At 40.3% G+C, this 13,068-nt stretch overlaps 1 protein-coding gene across 4 annotated transcripts in view; it reads left to right on the top strand.

Moving 5' to 3' along the window:
• Window positions 1-13,068, top strand: part of ppp1r42 (protein phosphatase 1, regulatory subunit 42) — a 121,902-nt gene that overhangs the window by 22,397 nt on the left and 86,437 nt on the right. For all 4 annotated transcript variants that reach the window (XM_063064602.1, XM_063064610.1, XM_063064619.1 and 1 more), the window contains 2 exons: window positions 4,927-5,065; window positions 10,565-10,681. In XM_063064602.1, the coding sequence (XP_062920672.1) occupies window positions 4,927-5,065; window positions 10,565-10,681 (256 nt within the window). The remainder of the gene's footprint in view (window positions 1-4,926; window positions 5,066-10,564; window positions 10,682-13,068) is intronic.

The following is a 13,068-nucleotide window of genomic DNA, read 5'->3' as shown; positions in this document are numbered from 1 at the left end:
AGGCAAAAAGTGGGAATAAAGAGGCCTCTTTTGATTGGCTGCCAGTGACTGATGATGTTCTGCAGGGATCAGTGTTAGGTCCACTACTTTTCACATTATATATCAATGATCTAGATAATGGAATTGATGGTTTTATGGGCAAGTTTGTGGATGATACAAAGATAAGTGGAAGAGGAAGCAGAGTTGAGGAAGCAGGAGGTCTGCAGAAGGACATGGACAGATTAAGAGAATTGACAAAGAAGTGGCAGGTGGAATACAGTGCAAGGAAGTGTATGGTCATGTACTTTCATAGACTATTTTCTAAACGAGAAAATTCAAAACTCGGACATGTAGAGTGACTTTGGAGTCCTTGAGCAGGATTCCTTAAAAGTGAGCTTGCAGGTTGGGGAGTTGGCTGGAAGGAAGGGAAATGCAATGTTAACATTCATTTAGAACCATAGAACACTACAGCACAGTGAACAGGCCATTCGGCCCTTCTAGTCTGTGCCGAAACTTTATTCCCCTAGTCCCATTGACCTGCACCCAGTCCATAACCCTGCGGACTTCTCCTATCCGTGTATCTATCCAATTTATTCTTAAAACTTAAGAGTGAGCCCATATTTACCACGTCAGATGGCATCTTCTTCCAGACTCCCACCACTCTCTGAGTAAAGATGTTCCCCCTAAACCTTTCCCCTTTCACCCGAAAGCCATGTCCTTTCGTATTTATCTCTCCTAATCTAATCGAAGCCTACATTCATTTACTCTGTCTGTACCCCTCATAATTTTGTAAACCTCTATCAAATCTCCCCTCATTCTTCTACGCTCCAAGGAATAAAGTCCTAACCTGTTCAATCTTTCCCTGTAACTCAACTCCTGAAGACCCGGCAACATCCTAGTAAATCTCTGCACTCTTGGGGGGCAAAAGTTTAGGGGTAACGTGAGGGGGAACTTCTTTACTCAGAGAGTGGTAGTTGTGTGGAACGAGCTTCCAGTAGAAGTGGTAGAGGCAGGCTAGATTTTGTCATTTAAAGTAAAATTGGTTAGCTATATGGACAGGAAAGGAATGGAGGGTTATGGGCTGAGTGCAGGTCGGTGGGACTAGGTGAGAGTAAGCATTTGGCATGGACTAGAAGGGCCGAGATGGCCTGCTTCTGTGCTGTAATTGTTATATGGTTATATGGTTTCAATCTTACTGATAGCTTTCCTATAGTTAGGTGACCAGAACTGCACACAATACTCAATTTCAAGAGGACTAGAAAATAAAAGCAAGGATATAATGCTGAGGCTTTCCAAGGCATTAGACATACAGCACTGGAGTATTGTGGCCACTTTTTGGCTCCTTATTTAGGAAAAGATGTGCAAGCATTGGAAGGGGTCCAGAGGAGGATCACGAGTGATTCCAGAAATGAAAGGGTTAATGTATGAGGAGTATTTGTTGGCTCTGGGCTTGTACTCACTGGAGCTTAGAAAGATGAGGGAAGATCTCAATGAAACCTGTTGAATATTGAATGGCCTAGATAGAGTGGATGTGGAGAAGATGTTTCGTAGTGGGGGTTTCTAGGGCCAGAGGGCACAGCCTCAGGGATGACCATTTAGAACTGAGGTGAAGAGGAATTTATTTAGCCAAAGGGTGGTGAATCTGTGCAATTTATTGCCACAGATGCCTGTGGATGCCAAGTCATTGGGTGTATTTAAATTTAAAACAGAGATTGATAGTTTCTTGATCAGTAAGGTTACAGGTAGAAGGCTCCTGTATAGAATAGGGTTGAGAAGGAAAATAAATTGGCCATGATTGAATGGCAAAGCATACTTGATGTGATGAATAGTCTAATTCTACTTCTATCTGGATTGGTCTTGTGAGTGAATAAGAGATGTCAACTGTGGACATCAGAGCTTTGAATGAGCTCTGATTAATGAGAAGGTAAGAGGTCATCTAAAATGTTTAGAATCTTGATGTTGGAGTTAACAGAACGATGGATGATGACTTCTATAGTAGAGGGTCTGAGGCAGAAATAGGCAATTTTGGATGATTATCTTTGTGTTTGAGAAATATTATTATTGACAGCTAATTAAATCAGTTTTGCTGTTTGCAAGATGTCTGGGTCCTTCTGAAACACTGATCAGAGAGATGAGTGGAATCAATGGCTGGAGAACAAACATTTTTATTTGGGTTAAGCCCGATATCAGACAAGGATTCAGAGACCACAGAAACAATGGAGGAAGCGGGAGAGAGGCTGATGAGGAATCTCCTGTGCCTAATAAAATGGCCACTGTGTGTATGTATGTGGTTTTCTGCTGCTGTTGCCCATCCATTTCAAAGTTCAATGTGAAGTGTAATTCAGAGATGCTCTTCTGCACACCACTATTGTAATAAGTGGTTATTTGAGTTACTATCACCTTCCAGTCAGATTGAAGCAGTCAGGCCATTCTCCTCTGACCTTTCTCATTAACAAAGCATATTCCCCACAGAACTAGCACTCATTGAATTTTTCTGGTTTTCACACCATACCCTGTAAACTCCAGAGACTGTTGTGTGTGAAAACCTCAGGAGATTAGCAGTTTCTGAAATACTCAAACCACCCTATCTGACATCAACAATCATTCCACGGTCAAAGTCACTTAGATCACATTTCTTCCCTAGTCTGGTGTTTGATCTGAACAATAACTGAACCTCTTGACCATGTCTGTTGCTTTTATGCATTGAGTTGCAGGCATATGATTGGCTGATTTAGAAAGTGTATTTGCATTAGCAAGCAGGTGTACAGGAATCCCTAATAAAGAGGCCACTGAGTATATATAGCATCATTTTTGCCTTCCCTACTTTCTCTCTCCTGCCAAATGCTCATAGTTTTTTGTATCACTAACACGTACTCAGAAAACGAGCAAAGATCTTTGAAAGCTATTTGCATTAACGAGCAAGTGTACAGACATCCCTAATAAAGTGGCCACTGAGTGTAGAGAAATAGAAAGGGTCCAAAGCAATCAATCCTTGGGGTCTCTAGAGACTGTGGTATATGACTGAAAACTTAAAGATTCTCAATTCCAATGTGTAGTGACATATGTCTATTACATAGTAAAATGTTATTAGAAAACTGATTAAAGGGATCAGATGCTTGTTGTTTCTTTTGCAGAGATCATCAAATTGCTTCCAGGTTTTCAACATGTAAGCCATTGTTATGGGTTGGGACACCAGACATATGCAGTGGGATCCTATGGTTGCATAGCACTTCCTTATATTCATTCTTAGGTGTATATGGCACACGAGGCTGGTATTGATGATGATTTTACAGAAAAATATACTTGTGTGGATAGCAGATTGGCTGACTGGCAGGAAGCAAAGAGTGGGAATATAGAGGGACTTTTGTAGCAGGCTGACAGTAACAAATGGTGTTCCTCAGGGGTTGGTGTTTTTTTTTCACATTATATGGCAATGATCTGGATGATGGAATTGATAGCTTTGTGGCCAAGTTTGTGAACAATATGGAGATAGATGGAGGGGCATGTAGTGTTGAGGAAGCAGGGAGTCCTGCAAAAAGATTTAAGACAGATTGGGAAAAGGGCCAAATAAGTGGCAGATGGGATATAGTTCAGGAAGTGTATGGTCATGCACTTTGATAGAAGGAATAAAAACACACTACTTTCTAAACGGGGAGAAAAATTTTAAATCAGAGGTGCAAAAGTACTTGGGAGTCTTTGTGCAGGATTCCTTAAAGGTTAACTTGAAGGTTGAATCAGTGGTAAATGCAATGTTGGTATTCATTTTGAGAGGACTGGAACATAAAAGGAAGGATGTAATGCTAAGGCTTTGTAAGGCATTGGTCAGACTGCACTTGAGGTATTATGAGCCCCTTATCTAAGAAAAAATGTACTGGCTTTGGAGAGGGTCCAGAGGAGGTTCATAAGAATTATTCTGGGAATGAATGGGTTAACATGTGTGGAGCATTTGAAGGTTCTGGGCCTGTACTCATTAGAGTTTAGAAAAAAGAGGGGAGATCTAAATGAAACCTGTTTCCTATTAAGAGGATGTTTCCTATAGTGAGGGAGTCTAATTGCAAAGAGCACAGACTCAGAATAGAGGGGTGTCCATTTGGAATAGAGATAAGGTGGAATTTCTTTAGCCAGAGGGTAGTGAATCTGGAATTCACTGCCACAGACGTTTGTGGAGGCCAAGTCATTCGGTATATTTAAAGCAGAGGTTGATTCATTCTTGATTAGTAAGGGTATCAGAAGTTATGAGGAGGAGGCAGTGGTAGACAAACCTGAAGGGCTGTTTTGCTTAATTCTGCTCCTCTGTCTTATGGTCTAATGGTATGACCTGTGAATTAGATGCTTTCACAATGAATGTGCTCCCACTTAAGTACCACTACCAATGCAATCACTGAAGTCAAGTATGATGTTCTCCTAAGGGGTTGTCTATTAGTGGGTCCTCAAATGACTGTAGAAGCCACCGCTACCTGATTGTGAACATAGCTATTATCAGCCATTGCTGTCACCCAAGCACGATGGTGAACTCCTCCAAACAGCAGCAGCCATCACAAACCCACCAATATCCCAAAACAAGCTCAAGATCCTAACATCTCATCCCTAAGTAACATTTTGGCGTCTTTAAACTCCAGGCCTCTCTTCATGCCAATGCCCCCATGATTTATGGTTTATCTGACCTCTTCTACTTAATTCCCTGTGGGAAGTGAATGGAAGGAAGGTCTTTATATGCAGAAAATGCACAGATACCATTCTATTGTGCAGTATATTGTACAAGCATAAGAATTTTCCAGCAGGTTGTCAAGGACAACACACTTGTTGACCTGTCACCTGTTGCAGGTTTGATGTGTCTTTTTTAGACCAAAGCGAGTTGTAGACAGTACTTTATCCACTGGCACAGTTAAGAAGCCTCTTTATACGATGCACTCTATTATAGGGAAATGCATTTATGTTTACATGTAGGTATCTCGGTGGTAATTGTATTTCTGTAGTGGAAGAGCTAGAAGGATTAACAGAACTACGAGAGTTGCACTTGGAAAATCAGCGTCTTCCTCTTGGGGAGAAGCTATTGTTTGATCCTAGGACTGTCCAATCTCTAAAGGTAAATAGTATTTACATTGATTTTTGAATTAGTTTTGACACAAAGCTCTGATATTATGGAACTGTATATCTTAATTAACAGCATTTCGCATGGTAGATAGGTTTAAAGAGTGTTGCCAGCATATTTGATAATGAATTCAAGGTTAGTAATAAAAATGATAACACATTCTGTTTCTCGTCAAATAATTTTCATGGGCTTTTTATAAAGAGGACTGGGTTTCTCACAGCTCTGACAGGTGGTCAGTCTAACTCCATAGTAGCTATGGTATGTAAATATTGAATGCAATCCCAAGTTTTGATTGTGATACATTGCCCAAACAAATAATTATTTTAAAAAGAAAGAGTAGTATTTGCATGTGAAAGGTAGGGAATGCAAATGAAATAAAGCAATTTTGTTTCTAATATAAAATAAGGAAATGCTGGAAACAAATCTGGTCAAACTATATGTATAGAAACATAGAAAACCTACAGCACAAGAGGCCCTTTGACCCACAATGCTGTGCCGAACATGTACTTACTTTAGAAATTACCTAGAGTTACCCATACAGCCCTCTGTTTTTCTAAGCTCCATGTACCTGTCCAGGAGTCTCTTAAAAGACCCTATTGTATCCTCCTCCACTACCATCGCCGGCAGCCTATTCCACGCACTCACCACTCCCTGCATAAAAAAAGCATACCCCTGACATTTCCTCTGTGCCTACTTCCAAGCACCCTAAAAATGTGCCCTCTTGTGTTAGCCATTTCAGCCCTGGGAAAAAACCTCTGACTATCCACATGATCAATGCCTCTCATCATCTTGTACACCTCTATCAGGTCATCTTTCATCCTCTGCTGCTCCAAGGAGAAAAGGCCAAATTCACTCAACCTATTCTCATAAGGCATGCTCCCCAGTTCAAGCAATATCCTTGTAAATCTCCTCGGCATCCTTTCAATGGTTTCTACATCCTTCCTGTAGTGAGGTGACCAGAACTGAGCACAGTACTCCAAATGGGGTCTGACCAGGATCCTGTATAGCTGTAATATTACCTCTCGGCTCTTAAACTCAATCCCACAGTTGATGAAGGCCAATGCACCGTATGCCACCTTAACCACAGAGTCAACCTGCGCAGCAGCTTTGAGTGTCCTATGGACTCAGACCCCAAGATCCCTCTGACCCTCCACACTGCCAAGAGTCTTACCATTAATACTATATTCTGCAATCATATTTGACCTATCAAAATGAACCACCTCACACTTATCTCGGTTGAACTCCATCTGCCATTTCTCAGCCCAGTTTTGCATCCTATTGATGTCCCGCTGTAACCTCTGACAGCCCTCCACACTATCCACAACACCCCCAACCTTTGTGTCATCAGCATTTTTACTAACCCATCCCTTCATTTCCTCATCCAAGTCATTTATGGAAATCATGAAGAGAAGGGGCCCCAGAACAGATCCCTGAGGCACACCACTGGTCACCAACCTCTATGCAGAATATGACCCATCTTCAGCCACTCTTTGCCTTCTGTGGGCAAGCCAATTCTGGATCCACAAAGCAAGGTCCCCATGGATCCCATGCCTCCTTATTTTCACAATAAGCCTTGCATGGGGTACCTTGTCAAATGCTTTGCTGAAATCCATACACACTACATCTACTGCTCTACCTTCATCACATTCTCAAAAAATTCTATCAGGCTCATAAGGCATGATCTGCCTTTGTCAAAACCATGGCAAAGGTATCTTTAAGTATTTCTTTCCTGTAGTACTACAAAGTGCTATTATTAGCATCTTGTTAATTTCTTATTACCAGGAAAATAAGGTCATTTTGTTCTGAGGTTCACTTGCCCTCAGGAACTCTCTGAAGAACAAGTTCCTCAAAGTTCAAAATTCAAGTTCATAGTAAATTTATTATCAAAGTACATATATGTCAGTATATACAAACCCAAGATTAATTTCCTTGTGGGCATACACACTAAATCCAAGAAACCAATAGAATCACTGAAAGATGAGACTCAACAGGATGGACAAACAACCAATGTGCAAAAGACATCAAACTGTGAAAATATAAATGTAAAAAAATAATAAATAGATAAGCAGTAAATATCGAGAGCCTGATATGAAGAGATTTGAAAGTGAGTCCATAGCTTGTGAGAACCATTCAATGATGGGGCAAGTGAAATTATCCCATTTTGTTCAAGAGCCTGATGGTTGAGGGGTAATAACTGTTCCTGATCATGGTGGTGTGGATCCTGAGGCTCCTGTACCACCTTATCACCTTCATGACGGAAGCAGTGAGATTAGAGCATGGCTTGAATGTGGGGGGGGTGGGGGCGGGGTCCTTGGTGATGGGTGCTGCTTTCCTGCAACAGCACTCCATGAAGATGTGCTCAGTGGTGGGGAGGAACTTAGGGAAGATCACCCTGGGCAACAAGCCTGGCAGAAGTGGTTCTCTTTAAACGGATTTCCTGCATCTTGCCAACAATAGTGCTGACCTTCCCCTCGCAATGTGCAACGTTAATCTGAACACCATAAGATATGGGAGCAAAACTAGCCCGTTCAACCCATTGAGTCTGTTCTGCCATTCCATCCTGGCTGATCCTGGATCCCAGTCAACTCCCATATAATGATGATTGGTTCTCGCCATATCCTTTGATGTCCTGACCGATCAGGAAACGATCAACTTCAGCCTTAAATATACCCATGGACTTAGCCTCCACTATAGTCTATGGCAGAGCATTCCACAGATTCTCTACTCTCTGGCTAATAGAAATCCTCCTTACCTCTATTCTAAAAAGTCACCCCTCAATTTTGAGGCTGTACCCCTCTAGTTCTGGATACCCCCATCATAGGAAACATCCTCTCCACATCCACCCTATCTGGTCCTGTCAACATTCAGTAGGTACTGTATTCCGCTACAAATCACTGATCTTTTAAATCTTCACACCCACCCTCTTGTCCTTACTCAGCTCCAATCCATAAAGCTTAAGGACTTGACAGGCATTGGTCTACAACATTACCTTCAATTCCAGTGGCTCTCTCCTCCATTACCACTGTCCCCTCCCAGAGCCACAGATTTGCCTATTTCTTCCACAATGGAGCAGAGCACAAATTATTTTCAATGTTATTCAGTCGAGGCATGTACCTTGGGTTTTTGTTGCTAATGCATTTTTACATAGCATGAAACAAAAAAATGCTTTCCATGGATCAACATGCCTTTGCTGCTGCCAAAGAATTTCAGGCTTTAGAGTCATTATTGAGGGTAACTGGTGTTTAAATACTGGGCAAGTATCCGAAAACCCAGATTGTTGATCCAGAGACACAAATTCAAATCCTACGAAGCAGAGAAAAAGCGAATGTTAGTAATGATGATTGGGCTACTATGGGATTGCATCCATCATCCTCTTATAGTCTGGCTTTAATTGATTGGACACCCACTGATATGGTTGTCTTTAACTGACCACCCATTTCCTGTGGAAATACAGATGTCCTGTAAAATAATGATAAAAGAAAATTATTTGAGGTAGTGTTTAATGTTCTACACTTTAGCATTTGAACCTGTCCCAAAGTGTGATCTATTATATACAGTATTTTATAATTTGAACAAACTTATTTAATTGAATGTTTCACTATTTTGCATTTTTAACAATTCTGTAATTTTTCACTTGTGATTATATCAGTATCAGTTACAACTTACACCATCAATAAATACATCAATTGAAGTTGTATTGATTAAAGCTACTTTAAGCAATGAGAATGTGTAGGACAAAATATATGAAATTGCACTCCCTGGTTGAAGACTTCAAATGCTACAAATTAATATTGTGACCATTTTATTTTATGCAAGTTTGTATGTGGGAATCATTTCCTGCTTTGTTTTGGGGAAAGTTTATTGAGAGATTTTTTTAGTGCATTATATGAACTGTATGCTTATAATCACAGTTAGGATGTGCATTACTTTCTTTGAAATGTTCACTGTATTTGCTATGTTAGTAACTTCCAACAATTATTAATGCAATTATTTGAAATTAAAGTTAATGGGTTAATGGTTCCTAATGGGTTGGATAATTGCATTTTACTATTCTATTTTAATTTTCAATAACTGATATACAGTATAGAAGATAGGAGAAAAATTAAAATAAATACATAACTTCTATGCAAAAAGTTATCCATAAAGTTTACCAATTTGATATAATCACTCCATAAGTTATCAGAGTTAATGAATGTCATACAACTTCTCTGGTGTTTATGGACTTCAGAGGCTTTTGAAAATTTGTCACTAACAGGCTTTTTAGTAAAGCTGAAGCACTTCGATTAAAAGAAAATCTGATAGCATATATAGCAAGTTAGCTGAACACAGGACAACAGAAAGTGTAGGGATGGTGTAAGTGGAGTAAGCGAATAGTAACATTTCCCAGAGACTGGTGTTAGGGTCATTGCTTTTATTGCCCTATACCAATGACCTACAGCAAGGTGTGTAGTTCACAATATCTAAGTTTGAAGATGATACAAAATTTGACAATATTGAAACTGAAAAGAGAGTAGCAATAGACTGCAGCAAGATATAAACAGGCTGATAAATGGGAAGATTCATGGCAGAGAAATGTGAGGTAATGCATTTTGGAAAGGAGGATAAAGAAGGGTGATATAAACTAGAAGATACTGTTCCAAAATGGGCTCAGGAATAGAACGACCCGGATAGTATGGGTGTTTATATCATTGAAAGTGGCAATTTTAAGAACAGGGAAAAGACAATTCTTTGCTTTTTTAACTGAGGATAAAAACGGAGAGGTTATACTGAATCTTTATAGAACACTGACCTATCCATAACTGGGCTGTTATGTTCAGTTCTGAATGATATGAAGGTGGAAGCAAGGGTCCAGAAGAGATTTACGTTCTATTTCCTGCTGGTCCTGCTGAAGAGTTTCGGCCCAAAATGTGGACAGTACTCTTTTTCCATAGATGTTGCCTGGCCTTCTGAATTCCTCCAGCATTTTGTGTGTGTTGCTTGGATATCCAGCATCTGCAGATTTTCTCTTGTTTGTGATAAAGTAGAAATGGCAGGACTAATTTAATCAGAAATGTGAAAGTTGACAGGGGAGACAGAGTGAATATGATAGAAAGGTATAAAATGGTGAGGGTCTGGACAGAGTGCTTATTGGGAGACTGTTCCCTTTGGTGGAAATGTAAAGGGCTAGAAGTCACAGGTGTAAAAGAAAGGAGAAGAAAATTGAGAACAACACAAGGAAAGATATCTTAACACTGTTTGCATTTGGAATCTGAAATGCACTACAATGCAGATGTGGTGTTGGCAAGTTCTATTTTGCCTTAAAGAGGGATTTGTATTGAAGGAAAATATATATAACTATGGAAAAAGGGCTAGTGGGAAGAACTAGAGATTGAATCTGCTAAAGTGCCAAAGCAACACACTGCTAAAGTGCCAGTGTAGACATGATGGGCCAAATGGCCTCTTTCAGTGCTGTAGTATTGATATAATTCTTTGAATTACTTTCCATTTTCACAGAATTCCCTGAGTGTTTTAAACATCAAGAAAAATAACATTGATGAGATTAAAGAACTGGCTTGTCTTGAGAACCTGAATCAATTCATGGCAGAAGAGAATCAGATTCATGATATAAAGGTAAAAAGTAATCTTAATTGGAAAACCAGAAGACCTTTAAAATGTCTTCAGATGGTATGTTTACAGCTGTAAAGGTGGATATCCATGAAACTATTACTAAGAAAATGTGTTTCAGACATCCTAAACTGAAGCCTGTGTGGCAGGTTGGGGATACATCTCCAGCAAAGGAGGTGTAAGGCGCTGCTTCACTCGCTAGCCTGCAGGTTACCCTTGGGCAAGGGATAGCACCTGTTTAGCTCCCCCCCCGCCCCCAGTCACGGTCAGGTGAACCTAGAGGGAGGAGGTGGTGGATGGTCATATGAACAGCTAGTGCATATCATAAGTCCTGGTTATGCAACTACTGACGCCAAGCTGACAATCTCTGAAGAGCATTGATAACATCTACCATAAATGCAGCCTGGGTGGGACAAAAAGCATTATCAGGGATGCATCACCCTAACCATGGACTTTTTACTCCCCTCCCATCCGGTAGGCGCTACAGGAGCTCCGCTCCCGCACCAGTAGGCACAGGAAGAGCTTCTTCCCTGAGGCTGTGACTCTGCTGAACCTCACATCCCAGCGCTAAGCAGTATTGCACCCATATTGGACTGTCTCAGTACTTATATATTTGTATGCTGTAGCACTTACTTTCTATTCGCAGTTATTTTGTAAATAATACTATTCTTTTGCACTTCTGGTCAGATGCTAATTGCGTTTCATTGGCTTTGTATCTGTATTCAGCACAATGACAATAAAGTTGAATCTAATCTAATCTAATATAATAATGGCTGGACTCACCCATCTTGCAAAGATACAGCCCAGTAGAAGGCAATGGCAAACCACTTCTGTAGAAAAATTTGCCAAGAACAATCATGGTCATGGATAAGACCATGATCACCCACGTCAATATGATACAGTACATAATGATGATGAAACTGAGGCCCTATCTGATTACAGGCGAACATAGGTAAATGATATTGTGATGTAGTCAAAGAAAAGGGTGAACTCTTCTCTATTATACTTGTCAAAATTCTTCTGTCAACAAATATCACCATAATAAATAATATGATCATTATTTGATTGTGTGATCTTGCTGCGCATGTAATTCATTGCAGTTTTTACATATTTTAGTGGTGGCTAAATTGTAGAAGTAGTTCTTTTAACATTTGATGCTCATGAAACAGCTGTGCAAATGTTATTCTTTTTTCTAATTTGTGAATTAAAATACAGTAGTTGTGAACTCTTTTGGAAGAATCTCTTATAAATAATAAAGCAAAAGGCAGGACTAGAACAAAGGGGCTGTCTGGGTAGACAAGTACATTAATCGCCAAGGCATAGTGGAATATGGACCAAGTGCTGGTAAGTAAGATTAGTAATAGATATTTGATGGTTCACATGAATGGGATAGGCTGAAGGGCCTGTGTCTGCTGTGTAACTCTCTGGATCTATAAGACACTTCTACATTTGTTATTTCTAGAACATTAAGGCCAGTAACCTCTTAATTTCATCCCCGTTCAGCAGGGGTAAAAAAAAAGGGAAAATCTATTTTGAGAAATTCTTCTCCAGTTGCTCAGAAGGTCAAAAACATCCCTGAAATTCCCAAAATCATGTTAAATCATGTCCAAGTCAGGAGCTAGTTCAGCTCCCTCTTTAAGACATAGAAAGTTGTGCCCAGCAATCTAGCCTGCTTCATATTCCAGAAACCCATTCTATAAAGGAAAGGAAATGAAATACCTGATATCTGATTTGTTACCTCTCTTCCATCGTTTAAGCATGCATTCGCCTTCTGCCTATACCTTGAATTACTAACACCTCTAAAGGAAATGTTTGCACAGAGTTTAAGTAAGGAATTCTAGATTTTAGGTTCCCTGAGGTTGTCATAGCCGGGGGTGAGGTGGAAGGATGTAGCTCCTACCATCTATTAAATGTTCCCAATGACGTGTGCAACACACACAAAGTGCTGGAGGAACTCAGCATCAGGCAGCATCTATGGAAATGAATAAACAGTCAATGTTTTGGGCCAAGACATCTCTATGAGGACTGCAAAGAAAAGGGGAAGACGTCAGAATAAGAAGGTGGGGAAAAGGGAAGGAGGACAAATTGGAAGGTGATAGGTGAAGTCAGGTGGGGGAGGGGGATGAAGTAAGAAGCTGGGAAGTGATAATTGGAAAAGGCAAAGGGCTGGAGAAGAAGGAATCTGAGAGGAGAGTGGATCATGGGAGAAAGGGAAGGAGGAGGGGCACTAGGAGGAGGTGATGGGCAAGTGAGGAGAAGAATTAAAAGGCCAGAGTGGGGAAATGAAAAAGAGTGAAGGGACAGAGGAAAAAAAAAACCGGAATTTGGAGAAATTGATATTCATGTCATCAGGTTGGAAGCAACCTAGATGAAATATGAGGTGTTGCTCTTCC

The sequence above is a fragment of the Mobula hypostoma genome, chromosome 1 (genome assembly GCF_963921235.1).
Source record: "Mobula hypostoma chromosome 1, sMobHyp1.1, whole genome shotgun sequence".
Lineage (NCBI taxonomy): Eukaryota > Metazoa > Chordata > Chondrichthyes > Myliobatiformes > Myliobatidae > Mobula > Mobula hypostoma.
The sequence above is the reverse complement of the archived record's forward strand: the minus strand, read 5'-3'. Positions and strand labels throughout refer to the sequence as shown.